General features: G+C 38.3%; 2 protein-coding genes across 9 annotated transcripts in view; both read right to left on the bottom strand.

Annotated features, from left to right (window-relative positions):
• Positions 1 to 5,225: 5,225 nt before the first annotated feature.
• Positions 5,226 to 6,981, bottom strand: rnf7 (ring finger protein 7). 2 transcript variants are annotated; one of them, XM_006637712.3, is made up of 3 exons: positions 6,762 to 6,973; positions 6,202 to 6,249; positions 5,226 to 5,633 (listed from the first exon to the last, which is right to left on the bottom strand). In XM_006637712.3, the coding sequence occupies exons 1-3, from the start codon at positions 6,934 to 6,936 to the stop codon at positions 5,515 to 5,517; spliced, it is 342 nt and encodes a 113-aa protein (XP_006637775.1). In that variant the 5' UTR covers positions 6,937 to 6,973; the 3' UTR covers positions 5,226 to 5,514. The 2 variants fall into 2 exon arrangements, with proteins under 2 accessions (XP_006637775.1, XP_006637776.1); XM_006637713.3 differs by lacking the exon at positions 6,202 to 6,249 and having other exon boundaries at positions 6,762 to 6,981.
• Positions 6,982 to 8,647: 1,666 nt separating this feature from the next.
• The window catches only part of LOC107079164 (uncharacterized), a 34,560-nt gene continuing 25,209 nt past the window's right edge, over positions 8,648 to 17,998 (bottom strand). For 3 of the 7 annotated variants that reach the window (XM_069197458.1, XM_069197457.1, XM_069197462.1), the window contains 3 exons: positions 17,825 to 17,931; positions 16,917 to 17,024; positions 14,746 to 14,886 (listed from right to left, as the gene is read on the bottom strand). In XM_069197458.1, coding sequence (XP_069053559.1) covers positions 14,783 to 14,886; positions 16,917 to 17,024; positions 17,825 to 17,931 — 319 coding nt within the window. In that variant the 3' untranslated portion in view covers positions 14,746 to 14,782. The other 4 variants (XM_015361328.2, XM_069197461.1, XM_069197459.1 and 1 more) reach the window with 4 other exon arrangements.

The following is a 17,998-nucleotide window of genomic DNA, read 5'->3' on the forward strand; positions in this document are numbered from 1 at the left end:
TCAATGTTTCGGCTTTGAAGTCTTCACACCCGAAGAAGGCCCACAGCCGAAACGTTGTGTTTAAGTAAGTAAAGTAAACAACTTTACTTGTTCGTAGTCAATACTGAATACATGCAGTGAGCATTTCTGTCAGTCTCTCACTAGGACAGTAGAAACTTTGCACCCATGAGCATGCTAAACTATTTTATCCTAGACAGAATAGTGTAACAATCAAGGAAAGAAGACAAAAATTAAGGCTTCAGATTAATAAGCGTACATATTTATATGTTTTGCACAATCCATGGTGATAATGAATCCATTATCCTGGGTGAATTACAATATAGAACGTTTAGGTGAATTATATGTACATGGCACAGTTGTGCAGGTACAATAGGATTAAAAAAAGATAATCAAGTGGGCTGCACAAACTGGGCGAGAGCTGCACAAACAAAATGAAACGGCAAGAACACCACCAGTGAAGAGTCTGGATAGGGAGCAGTGGTGTACATGCTGTATGCTTATGTGTAGATAACTCTTACCGTGAGTAGGCACAATCAATAAGTTACAGGACATTACAGCGGGAGAACTGCGCTTAGTGCAACACACTGTAAGTGTCATGGCAGGATGTAGGCGAGAGCTGAGGCATCAGTTACTTTTGAAACAGTCTTGATTAGCAGAAGCCATGTTAAGCAGCATACTGTATTAACAGAATTTAATCTGTATTCCTGTGAAAAAAAGGGACACGATTTCTATACACGTGTTCGCAGATGAGCGAATACGATCTGTCAGGTTAGAAGGGCATAAGGTTATCTGATGAGTGCATTTAAGGGAGACTGCGTCCTGTTGTGGCAGAAGATAATATTAAGTACAGCAAAATGATGACCACCTCTAAAGTGTAGAGAGGGGCTTACACTGTAAGTAAGAAGTAGTAGCAAATCTTAAATGAGTGGCATGTTTCCTACTTTAATGTTATTAGGTGTATGCTTCCCAGGATAGTACTCGAATGGGAGATCACCAGGAAGAGAGAGGGACATGTACTGTACCGCAGTGGATTAAAGATGTAATTTCTCTCAGATCGTTTCAGTAAGCAAGAAATAAATGTAAACATAAAACCAAAAGGTGTAACTTGTGGAAAGTAGTCTCAAAACCTGGCCTTATCCTTCTACCAGCTACTTACATTAAATGAGTCCCCACTGTTCCCCACTTTAGCCTTTTCATAATTTAATAACAATGCAGGGCTGCATTATAAATCGATCAATCAAAGTTTATTTATCAAATGCAGAACAATACAGCATGCAGCAGTAGTTGCTGGCAGTAAAATGTATTTTCTACGAGCTCACCAGGGGTATAAAATCACGAAATGAAGGTTACGTAATAGAAATTGAATAAAATAAACACAGACAAAACTCAATATAAATAGAGCTGCTACTGTATGTGTCCATGGTGTATGCAATATTTTATGTCCAAGTAGTGCAGTATGCACAATATAGTGAAAATTGTGTGTCCATGTAGCCATTACGGGTGATTTGCTAAAGAAGCTGCAGGTTGGCTATTTAGCAGTCTTATTGCCTGGAGGTAGAAGCTGTTCCGTAATCTGTTGGACTTTGACCAAATGCTTCGGTAACCGTTTACTGGACTGTAGGAGGGAAAACAGTTTGTGACTGGGATGACTGGGGTCCTTGAGATGAGTAGATATCCTGAATGTTTGGTAGCTCACAGCCAGTAATGAGCTGCGCTGACTTCACCACCCTCTGCTGTACTTTGCGGTCCCAGGTGGAGCAGTTCCCATACCAGGCAGTGATGCAACCAGTCAGGATGCTCTCAATCGTGCACCTGTAGAAGTTGGCCTGGATATGTGATGGCATGTCGAACTTCTTGTGCCTGCAGAGAAAGAATAGGCTGCCGTGCTGTTTTGATCACGATGTTGGTGTGATGGGTTCAGGTTAAGTCCTCTGTGATGTTAACTCCTAGGAACTTGACTGCTGACCCTCTCCACTGCAGTCCCATTGATATAGATAGGTACTGTATTTGATCTCCTTCCTGGTGTTTCCTATAGTCCACAATCATCTCCTTAGTCTTACTGATGTTCAGAGAGAGGTTGTTCTCCGGGCACCATGCGGCCAGGTTTTCAACCTCCTCCCTGTACGCAGCCTCTTCACCATCTGTGATCAGGCCAATGACTGTTGTATTGTCTGCAAACTTAATGATGGAATTTGAGTTATGTCTGGCAACACAATCATGGGTAAATAAGGAGTAGAGGACAGGGCTAAGCACACAGCCTTGGGGGCTCCAGTGTTTGGAGTCAGGGTAGATAAGTTGGTTCCCACCCTCACCACCTGCGGACGTTCTGTCAAGAAGTCCAGGATCCAGTTACAGAGGGAGGTGTTCAGTCCCAGGTCCTGGAGCTTGATGACAAGCTTAGAGGGCACTATGGTATTGAATGCTGAGCTGTAATCAACAAACAGCATCTCTCATATGTTCCTTTCTTATCCAGGTGTGAGAGGGCAGTATGCAGGGCAGTGGCAAAAGCATCTTCTGTTGACCTGTTCTGGCAATATACAAATTGCAGTGTGTCTAGGGTGTCAGGCAGTGAGGTGATGTATGCTTTGCACACCGCTCGAAGCACTTCATGATAACTGATGCAAGTGCAACAGGGCAGTAGTCATTCAGGCAACTGACTCTGGGTTTCTTAGGAACAGGGACAATGGTGGTTTTCTTAGAGCAGGAAGGAACTATAGACTGAACTAGAAAGAGATTGAATATGTCCGAGAAGACATCTGCCAGCTGGTTTGCACATGCCTTCAGAACAGGGATAGCATCAGGGCCAGGAGCCTTGTGTGGATTGGTCTTTTTAAAAACTTTACACACATCCACTCTGGATATGATCAGTGGGTTTCTGTCTTGGATTTCTGGAATCTTCCTGGCTAGATCTGCGTTACTGACCTCAAACCGAGCATAGATTGAATTTAGCTCATCAGGAAGAGAGGCAGACTGTTGTGCGATATAGCTAGGTTTTGTTTTGTAGTCTGTAATGGTGTGTATACCACTCCACATGTTCCGTGTGTTGCAGCCATGATAATATGGCTCTAATTTTACTCTGTAGTTGTATTTAGCTATTTTGATAGCTTTCCTGAGGTCGTATCTGGATTTTTTGTATTTATCCATATGGCCAGAATTGAAAGCAGCTGTCCTAGCTTTACGTTTGGTGCATATCTCGCCATTTACCCACGGTTTCTGATTTGGTTATGTGCAAACAGTAATCCTGGGAACGATGTCTTCAATGCATTTACTGATGTAGCCAGTAACATAGTCCATATACAGATTGATATTATTTCTGGCAGCTTTGCGGAAGATCTGCCAGTCAGTGGTAGCAAAACAGTGATTTAGTATAAAATCTGATTAATCTGACCAAAGTTGAATAGTTCTTATAAAACATTACCATGTATAAGTAATGGTAATGTTTTATCCTTTGGTAATTGTAGTATTGTAACTTTTTTTTTACTGTGTATATTACAATGGATTATTATCTGCTAAATATAATAATGGTAACACCCAGCATTGCACTGTAACAGATACTGTAAATTATGCTAAAAACAAAATCTCTTATACACATTATGTCATTTTAAATCAAAGTAATATGAAAGACCGAAGCACACTTCCCCCACCAAGAATGCTGAATTGTGAACTTTCCCCTGGGGATTCCAGCCACAGCATGCTAGAGACACAGCACAGGCTCGAACTGGCAACATCAAAACTACAGGACTCAACTTGTACACAACAAGAGTGCCTTTCCTGGCTGCACCAATGGATACAATAATCTAGAACGGCAATAACAATGTGTTAAGTAAGCACAAGAAGTAGCTGCCATATCTCAGAAGATACCGCTGCTCTGGAATCAGTCCAGAGATGAAGAACCAGATGCACTCTGGGGATTAAGGGAGTGTCCCACCCTGACAAGCCAAAGGAGCTGAATCTTTTCAGTCTTGAACAGAAAACCCTATAGGAAGACCCTGCTTCAAGTTTTCAAAATCCTCAAGGGCAATGACAAACATTCCAGATCCAGAAGATTTCAAAATAAACATTTCTTTAAATTGAAGAGTGAAACACAAACCAGAGGACCCAAGTGGAAACTATGTGAAAGTGCACTGAAAGCACAGCTCTATCCAAAGGGCTGTGGGAGTGTAGGAAAGCTATCCTGCCGTGCTGTTGAGGACAGTACCTTGGTCTCTTTTGAGAATGGTCTCACCAAATAACCTGCACCACAATGACAACAATTAAGTTCTGCTTAAGAGGCAACGTCATCTGACCCCAAGACCAGAATATAAAGTGCTTTCAATGTTAGAAAATCAGCTATTCTTGAGTTCTTTGGAAATCTAAAATACTAGTGGCATATGCTTATACTGTTACATCATTAAAAAAAGAACAATTGCCAGGCTAGTTAAGTAACAACTCCAGGGATGTTCAAAATTAAAATTTAATTGCTTCAGTACCTGAATATTGTTTGGTGTAAGTGAAAAATGAAATGCCACTGTTTAGACGCATAATAGAATACTATCCATAAAAATCCACAAAATATTACAACCCAACAACATTCTTGGTAGCTGTATTAACATACGTAGAAAAGCTTTAAGACATCAGGAATCAAAGATAAAGTATATAACACAGAACTGAATTTTAAACCTATTTTAACTCTTATTACAAGACATAATGTGGTATCCTACAGTGCTGCCATTCAAATAAAACAAGGGAGTAGTGAATCATCTGACCATGCAGCAGACTGAGATGATGTCCAGGGTAGAAGGTAAAAAAAAATAATCAGTAAATACACTTGCAATCAAACACTCAAGAATAACAGAGCAGTTAAAATTGTTAGGGAGAGACCCTTTCTCCCTTCTGGCTTATCCTTCTTATAATGAAAGATTCAAATAAACACTGAATAAACCAAAAAAAAAAAACACACAACAACCATTAAGTTTAGAAATATGCATTCCTGGACAAAACTGCTATCATGTCAAGAGGACTGGCACTTCTACCGTCATTTTTTAAAAAGGAAAGTACAATTTAACACCAGCTTCTGCTTTGATTGACCTACAGTATATACCGTCAAATCATTCCCAGGCCTGTCTTTTAAAATCCTGTTCCCAACCTCAGCAAAGCATTCCCAGATATCAGGCCCTTTAAATCCCTAAAATCCTCCCCCATTGGGTTTTCCCATCCTTCGGTTTCACACAAACAGATGATACCTATTTTCTTTTGATTGTTTTATTACATCACCAAGTAAAACAGGCTCCTGTACAGTCACGAAACATGCGAAGAGAACTGCTGGAAGGCCTTTTCCTGGAGGGTCGTCTATTCATACTTGCTCCCAGGAGGTCTGCAGGAGCTGTCCGCTTCCCGGCAAATGAACGGATTAGTCCCAGGCCGACGGATGGTAGCCGCCCCACACGGCGAGAGGTAAAGGCAAGCCCATCTTGGCAAGTCCAAATTCAGGCCTGTACGAGGAGGGTGAGCCTGCACCTGATGCACAGGACGCGTTCACTTGCCAATTCTCTGAACCACCCAGTCCTGCTGGCAGAGTGGGCACCGGTTGTTCTGTTTCACCCACAGGGACATGCAGCAGTTGTGGAAGGAGTGGTTGCACTCTCCCCAGACCACTGAAAAGGAAAAGGATGAGACAGGCTGGCTTTAAAAATCCACCAAGCAACAGATCACATTCTCTGAGAGCTCATGAACTGGACAGGGTTCAAGAGGTCCGAGTAAACTGCAGCTGCCCTTTACATGCATAGGAATGCTGTGCAGTGAGGTCATTAAAAGGGGTCTGGATTACCATAAGAACGTCAAGGCACCTATTGATAATTTATCAGATCGTTATTCTGAAGTCGAGAGATGACTGTTATCTCTCGACTTCTTCAAGCAAGATAATTCTGGACACAAAAAATGCGGTAGTATCAGGAATATGAAGCAGACAAACTACTCCCATGATTTTAGTATGTAAAATAACTTTGCACTTATCACGATTAAAGTAAAACGCCAGCACCGTTTTCTTGATACTGCGTTATTTGGTTATTCAAGTAATGTTCTGCAGATTTAAATTATTGTTAACCATATGTTCTTAAAGCAAAGGTGGGCCGTAACCAGTAGCACTGAACGGCTAAGGCAATTAATTCTTAGTCCAGCTTTCATGCTTCACCAGATAACACTATCAAATCACAGGGGACTCACCGACACAATCTTCTTGTTTATTTTCCGCCTGGCATCGAAGGCAAGCATCTAAACAAGCAGGAAAAACACATGCACTGCCAGATTGAAATTGACGTAAAAATCTGAAATGTACTTCCAATACGTTAACATACCACAGGCAAAAAAAAGCCGCAACTTAACACGTATTTTTACATCATTTTTCGTTACAAAAATCGTAAAATGTTAACTCAGACAGCTAGTTATAATTATATACTTACATACACTATAATAGAGATAACTGTAATGCTGACTATTCACTCGAAACAACGTTTTCTACTTTATTACTTAAACAACAACATTGTCGGATTTTGCTACGAAGCTACAATATTCTCTTGTTGATAAGTGCACAAGGCCTACTGCGACGCGACCTGCATGTTACTGCTTTTATCAACCAAATCTTAAAAAAAAAACTCCCGCATCGCACCACTTCCCCCTCTTACATTAAAAAGAGGTGCATGGCTGCTGCTGCCGACCAACAGGATCCACAACTTCCTTTCTGGTGAAAAGACACGATAAAGCCGTCCTCTTTTTGTTTCACTTACCCATAACCTGAACTCTACAAATGGCACAGGTATCGCACTCTACGTCCCAGCTCCACATTGCCACGGCATTCCACTTCTTTAAGGAAAACATTTTGTCTCCTCCAGATTTAGAGCCAGATCCGCCGCTGTGAGAAGGAATCAAAACCGGCTCGTCTCCGTCATCCATCTCCACCATAGCAATGGTACAAGGGAAAACAAAATGGACGGACCAGTGCGGCTGCACAGCACAATAAGCCAATGTACTACTAAGGGCCAACCGCAAGATGGGGCTAAAGCTCCAACGTAATCTTAAATCGCTACTGGTGTTAATATAATTTAATATTAAATATAATTTTTAACACATTGATACCTGTTTTGGGTAGAATTCAATCATACTGTCCTAATATTAAGCATAATAACATAATATTCATACTGTAGAAAGGCTAGTATGTTTTATGATTTAACAATTGTAATACCACATGCAAACTGTGGTAAACACACACATCACACACATAGTAACGCAGAAAAATTAAGAAAATCCAAAATTTCTAAAAATAAAAACTTCATACATGGTAACAGAAGCACAGGATAAATGAGTCCAGTCAAGGAGAAGCCCAAAGTAGACACTGTACCCTGTAATGTAAAACACTCTGCTCCCCCAGGCTACTCAGGAGTGAGACTGGGCATGAGATAAATACCTGGCTCAAAGAGAAGTAGTCAATCAAAGAGAGCTCACTGGTGTTGCATTTTCAACTCAATACCTCTCAGCACAGCAGATGCTTTAATCCACAATCAGAGCTCTGCGTTTTAGAGTGACCTACCTTTTTTCAAAGAAATGTGATAATGAGTCCCATGTGAAACATTTTTAAAGCGTTAAGAGTATAAAGACAGATACTTTTCATTTTTTAAGCCTGACATTTTTTGCAAGAAAGATTTTATTTTATTTCTTTATTTCATATCGCCGTTTCAGCTGTTTCTGTCCATGCTTTTGTAATTTGAAAATAATTTTCAGTTACCATCATTCAGGTGAATTAAGGACATAATTAAAACAAGTAGGCAACATTAAAGCTTCTTATGAATAATCTTGTTTTTTTTCTGTTGATCAGTTAAAATTGGTTCATTCACTAGTTGATCCCTTGTACACAGAGCTTTAATGACATATAACACTGAAAAAATTAAATATAAGAAAACAAAAATAAGAAAGATAAGGTTTGAAGTTAAAAGTGAAATTTATTTTTTGTACATTTTGTGTTTGCATGAAGCAGTGACCCAACAGAAACTAAAGTATTCTTAGTTCTTTTCTGTTTTTCTTCTACTTTGGAGGGCTAAGTGAATTCTTCTATAGTGACAAACAGCAAACAGTCAACCACAGCCAGTCAGATACAGTTTCATCCTGAGATCCTACTCTCTAACTTTGTTACTTTTGAACACATTCCTTGTATGTAATCTTCTATTTATTGGGTTATTCCTGTAGCACAGCATGGTAACCTTCAAACGGAATAGAAAAAGGAGCTGAGAATGTTAGCATGGGCATAAAATAACGCCAATCAAGAAATAAAACAACACTGTTGTGGTTCCGATATCAGATACTCAGCTGTTTGAGGACCAACAGTGCTCATAGTATAGATAACAGCATGAAGAATGCGTACATTCTTGCAGGACCATGATAAAAAAAGAACAATTCTTTTGTCTCATAGTAACAGCTGGGAAAACTAATAGCAGCTATTGTATGAGAATGCGATCTTTAGCTATAAACAGACAGAAAAAAAAATGAGAGCTCCCAACTTTCAGAGTCCTGTAGCCCCTTCATCACTGGTTTGAATCTGGGCTCTGTCATTAGTCAACAGCAGCCACTGTTTCCTGAGCAGAGCAACACAAAACAATTCAAGAAAAAAGAACACAATGCATCAACAAAAAATATTGTTTATTTCTACCAATTAAGGTACAGTATACCCTTACAAACAGAAATACAAGGCAGTTTGATAGTATTAATAGTATGGGTATACCTGCTTTTCAATATAGCATTTAATAATGTTTTTAACTTCACAAGAATGTAACAGGCTTTAGTAATTCATAGTTAATTGATTCCAGGATCTCATCCAGCCATTTCTTGAAACAAGTCAGTATCTGCTTCAGCAACATGACTGGGTAACTTCTTGAAGACTCCCATCTTTGTATAACAATTCTGTCCCCTTTTCTCTGTTTTAAGTGAACTTCTCTACAGTTTCAGCTGTCCAAGACTAAATATAGCCATTATTTTTAGTTGTTAGAATAGGACATTCCTTTAAACCTAGGAATGTATCTAGTTTGTAATTTTTGGCCTGATTTCAAATCAGCATTATCAAAATACTACACAATATTCTAAATTAGTTCTTACTAGTCCATTGTACAATTTTAACATCCTTTGATTTAAATGCTACACTTTAAATGCCAATGTAGCTCAACATTAATTCTGATTGATTGATTATTGCTTCTCCTCATTGTCTAGAGGATGATAGTAATTTGTCAATAGGTAGCTCCTACATGTTCCCTGTCCTCTGTCTTATTTTTTTAGTTTGAATTTCTGGTATGTGCATTTACCACTCAGCTTTATCACTATTTGTCTCCATTAAATGCCACCTGACAAGTGATTACTGAGTATTCAATTTGTCAAACTATTTTTTGACATCATCTGCACATTGGACTAGTTCACTGACCATTCCAGAATCTAGATCATTCAAATCACTTTTCCTAATAACCCTCTTTGCTTCATTATTCAGATATTGTCAGCTGTCTTTAAACATTTATTGATTATCTCTGCAATAAATGTTTAAAAATAGAAGGAAGATGTTCAATTTCTACTGTAAGATAATTCATTGTGTATGTGGGGCACTACAGAAATGCAAGATTAGTAATTTTACTGATTGAAACTGAAAGAAAATAATAAAATATCTCTGTAGGTTAGTCTCTTAAACAAAGACATCAGTACAAGTGGGTAGGAGGCTGTAGATGCAGTGAGTGTTGAATACAGATCTTTAAAGCACAGACATGAATTTGTGGTTCCAGTTCTTGGGCCCATTTGGTAATGAAGAAGAGACCTGATGCTGTGGAACTTAGAAGCAAACCGAGAACAAAAGGTGGTCATTTGATTGGAATGAATAGAAGACCAGTAGAAAAGTTACAAATCAGAGGAGGCTATTCTGCTCATCTAGCTCAATTGGTAGTTAGTAGTCAATTGATCTGAGTGTTTCACAGTGTTTCTCCAAAGAAGCCAGGGTATTGGGGCTTGTTCCATACTCTCATTCCATTTGGGTGAAGAAATGCTTCCTGTTGCCAGTTTTAATTGCTCTTCCATGTAGTTTGCACTTGTGCCTTCTAATTCTTATTTCAGTATAAATTCTGAAGAATTCAGCAGGATTGCCTTAGATGATTGTGAATAATTTTATAATTTACTCTCAAAACCATCCATGTTGAAGACTAAAAAGATTCAGTGCCTTCAGCCTGTCAGTTTAGGGCATTCCCTTAAGCTCCAGAACCACAAAGAACAAACAGCAAAAATGTAGCTTCAGCAGGCTACTCTTGTAAAGCTGGTAACTTTAGCTGAAGTACCTCAAACATTACTCCTTAGAAGTGTTATCTTTCATATCATGAAACAATGTAGTAAATATGAAAGCTGGCCTAATTCACAGTTTTAACACAGCGTGAATGTGGGTTTAAGTGAAAAAAGAAAGCTGCCTCAAAATAAATGTATCCCCTGCTGGCCTTTCAACATCAATGTTGTGAGTTGTACTTCCATAAAATTGTTTTAAAAAATATTAAAACTCATAACATTGTAATCTATTTAATTCTATAAAACATCATTTATGAAAAGCCACAGGGGGAATGTTATTTGACTATCTGAAAGAAAATGTGCACATTTTTGTTTCATTGCTCAGCATTTGAGCCATATGTGGAGAAGGGAAGTGATACTAGCTGAGTTCCAGCAGGTCTGAAATTCAATTAGCAGTCTGACTCAAAAGCTTAAATAATCAATGACAGTGCAAAAGCAAGTGATGTAGTAAGTCACGTTACCCAGGGCCGGATTTTGGTGTTTGTAGGCCCTATGTACTTCCACTCCAAAATGTACAAAAAGAGGGGTAAACACCAATGGAATTACATTGATTGACATGATGCACTTTAAACTATTCTAATGCTAAACCATGTGATTGATGGAGCAAGTCGAGCAACCATCACTTCGATAGTTTCTATCTAGTTTCTAGAACAGCCGCTAGATAGCTAGGAGCACCTACAGTTGATCGCAAGCATGTTGTGCCTACAGTGTCTAATGGGAAATCTGGCACTGACTTTACCCCATGATGGCAAATATTGATCCACTGCCTTGCTTTGCTCTCCTCTGTTTTTGAAAAGTGAAGCATGATATGTGAATTAAAGAAAGATTGCCACTCCTCATATGAACATCTTGCACATTTGTCTATTTATCAGTCCTGATATAGAAGCACAGATAGATCTGATTGATAAAAACAGGAGCAATAGTACTGTAGTGAACCAGCTTGTTCAAAATGAAGGTGGACAGTGGAAAAGCATTCACTATAGGCAATCAGAGACTGACATGCTAGTGGAGTGTTTCAATTATTTAATTTTCTATCCATCTGTATTTGTTGCAATTGTATTTCTTCAATTACCTTTACTTCCCCATGAGGGATCAAGCATTGTACTGTAAGTGAATTGTACTTTATTAGGACTTCCTTGAAATGTCTATTTCTTCAATGAGTTGATCAATTATGTTATTTCCACAAAACTCATTAACAATATCAAATGTCTACTATCATAGCTATACAGTATATAAAGTTGTAGTGCTACACCATGTTTAATTTATTTAGACTGATATGACAGACAGTTGATATTCTTTACAGCAGAGATTATCCAGTCCTGGATCAAGAAAGATCAAATCTAGCAGGTGATGGAGGTCACCATTAAATAGTCTATTTCTTAATTCTTGGGAAACTTTCATCCTAATGAATACATTTTTACTGGATGAAAAACAAAGCCTTAAGAAGTCCCTCCTAATTTGTTACTTATGGTTCACTGGGTTTAAATCAATCACAGATGTTTTCTGGTGGTCCTGCTGAAGTCTTGGTGACAGCAGATCAGTCCTGAATGCCCCAGTGGCTTCAGGTTGTGATAGTCCCAGGGCACGGATCCATGTTATCATTGCGTGTACGTTGGGATCTAACGATCCATATGTCTCTCATAAAAGGAAGCATCATCTTTGTTGTTGTTAAAGTCAGGCAGTAACGAGGAGTGTGGGAAGACCACATTGACTCTAACATGTTTTACAACCTCTCATAATATTATATTCACACAAGTTAATAATTATTAATAGTTGTGAAACTCTGTTACCTTTTTACAATGTTTCAGTAGATCATAATAATCACATAAATTGCAAAATTAAGAGGGAAAACATCTACAAGAACTGTAAATGTAAGCTGCTGCTCTTGCTGGTATTTACATTAAGTACTAAGCATCATTTGTCCCTGAAGGTCTTACATTTGTGTAATTACAATATTTACTAATATGCAGTACATTTGTTTTAAACTATATATTGGAATCTTTTAATATATTTAAACAGCTTCATTGTTCCATCCGATTCCTCTACAATTCACACTTTATTTTTTTTTCCTAAAAGAGATAAATAAAGAATTATATCAGTTATTTTGTAACAGAAGCACAGCTCTTTAAATATGGACATACAGCATGTGAGTACTAGATGGCATACAGTAGTAATTTATTTATTACTTGTCTGTATATTTTTTTTTTATTCAACAACCAGAGAATTTGATGAAAACACAGAAATGTAAAAAGGGTTACAGAAGAAATCTGTTAGATTGTTAAAATCTAACTGATCATGAAAAATGTTTTGGCCATCTAGCCAGTATGGTAATTAACAGTTAATTGATCCAAGGATCTCATCCAGCTGTTTCTGAAAGATGCCAGGTGTTAACGCCAGGCTGTTAACAAACCCTGTGCAGCTCTCGAGACGAAGGCTAAGGTGTCAAAGACAGGAGGCGAAGAGTGGACATTGTTGTAGACACATCATAATCAGAGAGGTGAGTGAAAGATGAAAGGAGAAGAAGAAAACACTAAATATCAGAGAATATGAATTATTCCAGACCTGCACATGCATGCCTCTGCACTGATCTCCTTAATTCTAAGTATGAAAAGAACGTGTTCCACCAACTAAGAAATCCTTGTCTCTCCATTAAGTAAATTACTTCTTGCTTACTTTTTATCTACAGCACTGTTACAGGTCAAAGTATAATCCTGTTAATCCAGTGGCCCTCTCTAAGTATCTCATTGCACTATAACTCTGATACATTCCATATGGCAAAATCTTAAGCTGTGAAAAACAAGTCAACTGGAACCACAAAATTGAAAAAAAATAATTAAATCATTAAGGGAAAATGCAATGATAAGATTCAAAGGAGCACATATTGCATAAGCATGCTCGAAATTCCCCAAAAGCACTGTTTCTCATTTACACCCCTCTTATGTGGTCTTTGATTTCTGCTGAAAGCATAACATCATTGTGCAAATAATACGAATCATACTTTGACTTGAAGAAGCACACCTACTGCAGTTCAAAGCCAGGCACTGTCAACACAAATTCACTTTAATTTTCACTGCAGATACCCCCCTTGTGCTTGCTCAGGCATTGATAGACTCCACTGTTGAATAATGGTGAAGCACGTATGTTTTTGAAAACTACGTTATAGTTTTCAGAGGGTGTGCTGCCACCTGACTCTGTGCCATAGTTTAGAATCTTTGTTGAATTATTGAATCGTCCTAGGTATTTTATTATTGTTTAAAATGTATATTTATTTTAAGATCAGATTCTCTTTGCATATTTTATGGGAAGATTCAACTTCATACATACGCTTAGATATCTTCTGACATGGTTATGGGAACAAACCTTGGGGATATGAGACTAGAATAATATTATAGGAGTAAAGGTGTTAGCAGCACTTGGCACAACATTTATCATTCCTATTATTGTTTGCTTATCTTGACCTACCAGGAATGATATCTGCAAAGAATACTTTGTATTTATAGTGCTTCATACTGTGAAAAATGTGACAGACTTTGGAATGGAACATTGCACTGGTTTTGACTGAAATTATTTTGGGTCATACAGTATATCCCAACATCGGCACAGTAGTGCAGTGGTTAGCACTGCTGCCTCACTGCACTGGGTCCCTGGGTCCACGTTCTAGGGTGCTATCTGGATGGAGTTTGTATGTTCTCCTTGTGCTTGTTTGGGTTTCCTCTGAGTGTTCTGGTTTGCCTCCACAGCCCAACAACACAGGTTAATTGGCTTCTGGGAAAATGAGCCCAGTGTGAGTGTGTGCATACAGTATTTGTGTCTGTGACGGTGTGTGCCCTGTGGGACTAGCGTCCCATTCAGGGTTTATTCTGCCTGTCTATCTGTTGCCCAGACAGGCTCTGGCTCCCCATGACCCTGTATTGGATTAGAATCCAATACCTTTACCCTGTAAAGCGATTAGAAAATGAATGGATGGCTACCCCAACATACATTTAGGGACCTGCAACATTTATTTTTCATTGGCAGATTTAGACTAATAACCTTCTGTGTACATTTTGCATGCTCTCCCCGTGTCTGCCCCGGTTTTCCACAGGTGCTCCAGTTTGCTCCCCCTCCCTGAGTTCATTCGCGTGTGCAACTTGTCCAGATCAGGGTGTAGTCCCGCCTTGCTCCCTAGGCTAGGATAAAAGTAGCACTGAAAACTTTAGGATAACAATATTATTTTAAAAGGAGACAAACTCAATATTCCTGATAGAATATGCCTGATGACTTGATTATGGATGAGGGTTGGGGTGGGGGGATGCAAGTGTGCTGGTTAGCATGTCTCACAGCTCTAGGGTCCTGCATCTATCTGTCTGTGTGGAGTCTGCATGCTCTCCCCATGTTTGTATCATTTCTTTGCACAGGTGTACCGGTTTCCTCTCACCTCCAAAACCTTGTTGGCTAGATTTGATTGGCTCCTCTACATTGTCCCTTTCTCTGTGACTCTGCAATTGACTAGCAGCCTGTTCAGGGGATGAGCAGTTCTGCTTTGTGCCTTATTCTTCAGGGACAGGCTTGGGCCTGCTGCAGCCTTCACCAGGGTGGGTACATTTCAAATAATAATGATACATGAGAGGGAAAGGGGAGCTGAAGAGTGCAACCTTTGAAGTTTGTGCCACCTAAACTTTTTTTTAAAACATTATGGATCTCATTAGTAACGGTCACACTGGTAAATGGTAATTAAGCACTTCAATACTTAGCATTAACTAACAAGCTCTTTGGCAAGCACTCGTCAAATAATTCCTGCATATGCATTCCAAGGATATTCTTTGTCAAAATCAAGAGACCAGGCCTAAACAAATACAGGCAAACATTTTAAGTTAATTCCCATAACATCACAAAATATTTTCCTTTACTCTTGTTACATTGTGTTCTGGCGAAACGAAAGGTTTTAGCACAGGCTATAAATTTTTAAGCATGAAAATTTAAAAGAAAATATGTGGGAATTTTCTGTCCAGTTTTTTTTTTATCATTCCTTATGGACACAGTACGGTCCAGCAAACTAAAAGATTTACTGTAGGAAGCCTCAAGCTTCAAGTGTACTCTAATAACAAATCGCATAGTCCACTAGCTTACAAATAAAGGACTCAAGATCTTGCTTTTTGAGTAAAATTTTTGACCTGTATTATTAATTGAAATATATTTAATCATAGTGAAAACATACATTATTAATTACAATGTAACAACATTGATTGCTTCTGTCTGTTTGACACAGTATTCCCTAGACAAATTATTTGAAGTACAGTACTTCTGTGAACCACAAAATAAATTATAACTGTCTTGGAAAAGTGTCGGAACAATAAAAAAATATTAATTGTTTTGGATTACATATTCTGTAGATGTGAGCAGCATGATGGGTCTTTCCAAGATGATGTGCTCTTTGCTTTCTATTCTGTGCAGGATGACTTTGCTTTAATTGACATACTGTATTGAATCTGAATGTTTTCATTCATTACATTCATTTAAAACAAAGACCACCCAAGGAAGTTACTGTACTGGACAGTTTATTAATGTGGCTGCTGGTAATTTTAAATTTATAAACCCAGACCCAGAATAATCAAGAATTTTTCAGCCCACAGCTCGGGAGACTCAAGGAAAGCTAGTTAAAGTGTTTATAATGCACCAGTATTGACTGTGCCCTCCAGCATGTTCTTCACACTCAGCACAGACCAGGTCTGGAGGTCACAGATGGAAACTGCACTCAGGACTATGAGCTTTCCTGTAAACATTTTTCAGTGTTTGAAATACTGTGTAATGGACATACTGCTGAGTCACACTGTGGAAATTACTGGAAAAAAACAGGAGAGTCTTTGACAGACTTCACAGGTCATTAATATACAAGTAATAACAATCCAATAAAACAAATCATTGGGCCCAATGACCGCCTATGCTCTTAGACCCTAAAAGACCTACTAAATTTGAAAGTTTAAAATGATTAAAGTGAATTTACTGGTAATACTAGACATGTATATTGTACACAAAAAAATCTCCTGGTTTAGCCTGCAAAACTGAACATCTTTCACTAGTGATTCACAAATTACAGGAGCCAAGCTTCCAAAACATTTCTAACCACAGAATTTTTTATTTCTTGTCTTTCTTGTGTCCTTGTCCTTGTGTCAGTAGCATCGGCTATTCCTGTCTGGCTTGTATTGTGACATTCTGGCAGCAAGCTTACATTTTTTTTCCTTCTCTCTTTTTTTATTGTGTACATACAGTACATTCTATCTCCTGTGTTTTCTTTACTTTATTTGGTCAAAACCAAATAATTGTGGTGGACACAATATAAACTATTCACAGTTCTTAGCCTCAGAAAACTGGCACAGGTTAGAAGTGTACAGCTCCATACAGAAAAGTTTTGAAGCTGGTGGACTAGATTAGTAGAAGGCCACATGACCCATAAGTGGATGTGCTGTTATTGTAATGTTCTGCCTCCTTTCACAAGAAAAGTGGCAATGACTGATGTCACTTCTTCACTTCAGTAAAACAAAAAATGACTTTAATATGCTATCCTGTGAAAAAAAAAACATAATTTCTATATTGAATATTAACCTCACCTTTCTTTCTTTTGGTAGATTTGAGCTTCTTGGTATTCTTAAAGATTCCACCAAATGTATCCTCACTCATCTGGGCTGTGACGTTAATTTTTAAGCAAGGTAATTTAGCTGTAAAACATAACAATTAATAAAAATACTGGGTCAGATATCTATACAAATTAACTAGGTAAAGTTGTTTTACAGTATGTTATAATTTAGTTGACCTAATATAAACAAATGGACAAAAGCATTTAACCTGTGGAAAGTTTTGAAGTACAATCTGCCAAATATCCTTAGCAGCTGAAGCTTCAAAATCATTTTGTGAACTAGATCACCGGGCTTCAAAGAACACTGTGATATCCTTTTCTAGCACAGGAAATTTACACAATCCACTTTCTGTCTCTGCATCATTTATTCCTAACCACAGCAAAACAAACACAAAATATTCAAAATGGATTATAGGTTAATAGGAATAAAATAAAAGTTAAGTCATACGCTGAAACAATAAAATGTATGGTGAATTTGGGTTCGTAAAACAATGGTTAAAGATTCCACCAAATGTATCCTCACTCATCTGGGCTGTGACGTTAATTTTAAAGCAAGGTAATTTAGCTGTAAAACAGCTAAATTACACAGGTTGACAGGTTGTGCTGTGTCACCTGTTGTGTTCCTTGAAAAATTGACTTGTTACCAGGAAGTTTCTGATTCAAGCCCAATGACCGTGTCATTGACTCACTGTTATCCTGTGTAAGTCATTGACTGACCTTGTTTTCTGTGCCTTAGATAATATACAGTATAAGCAGACACAAAAATGACTTTACACCTGCAAGTGCAGATGCATGGTTTGCACCTCAATCTCCTTAAGTTGTTTTGGGCTAAATGGGTGATTTTGAGGGTATAGAAAACAGAGTAATACAGTACATCGATACCTTCTTTTCTCTCCTTCAGGGTTTCCAGGATGAGTTTGCCACAGAGCTCTCCAATACTGTTATCATCTAAATCCAGCTCTATGAAATGACCTGAAAACTTGATGAGCCTAGAAACAACAGAAAAAATCAGAAAATACACCCAATACATGTGTTCTTGTTACTTTCATTATATTT

Source organism: Lepisosteus oculatus, chromosome 13 (assembly GCF_040954835.1).
Source record: "Lepisosteus oculatus isolate fLepOcu1 chromosome 13, fLepOcu1.hap2, whole genome shotgun sequence".
NCBI lineage: Eukaryota > Metazoa > Chordata > Actinopteri > Semionotiformes > Lepisosteidae > Lepisosteus > Lepisosteus oculatus.

What these genes read in the sequence shown, in the direction of transcription:
- rnf7 (XM_006637712.3), bottom strand. Translation starts at nt 6,936, where the DNA reads ATGGTGGAGATGGATGACGGAGACGAGCCGGTTTTGATTCCTTCTCAC. An exon ending in TTGTAGAGTTCAGGTTATGG is followed by an intron (nt 6,250 to 6,761) that starts GTAAGTGAAACA and finishes CTGCTTGTTTAG; the next exon opens with ATGCTTGCCTTCGATGCCAG. An exon ending in TAAACAAGAAGATTGTGTCG is followed by an intron (nt 5,634 to 6,201) that starts GTGAGTCCCCTG and finishes TTTCCTTTTCAG; the next exon opens with TGGTCTGGGGAGAGTGCAAC.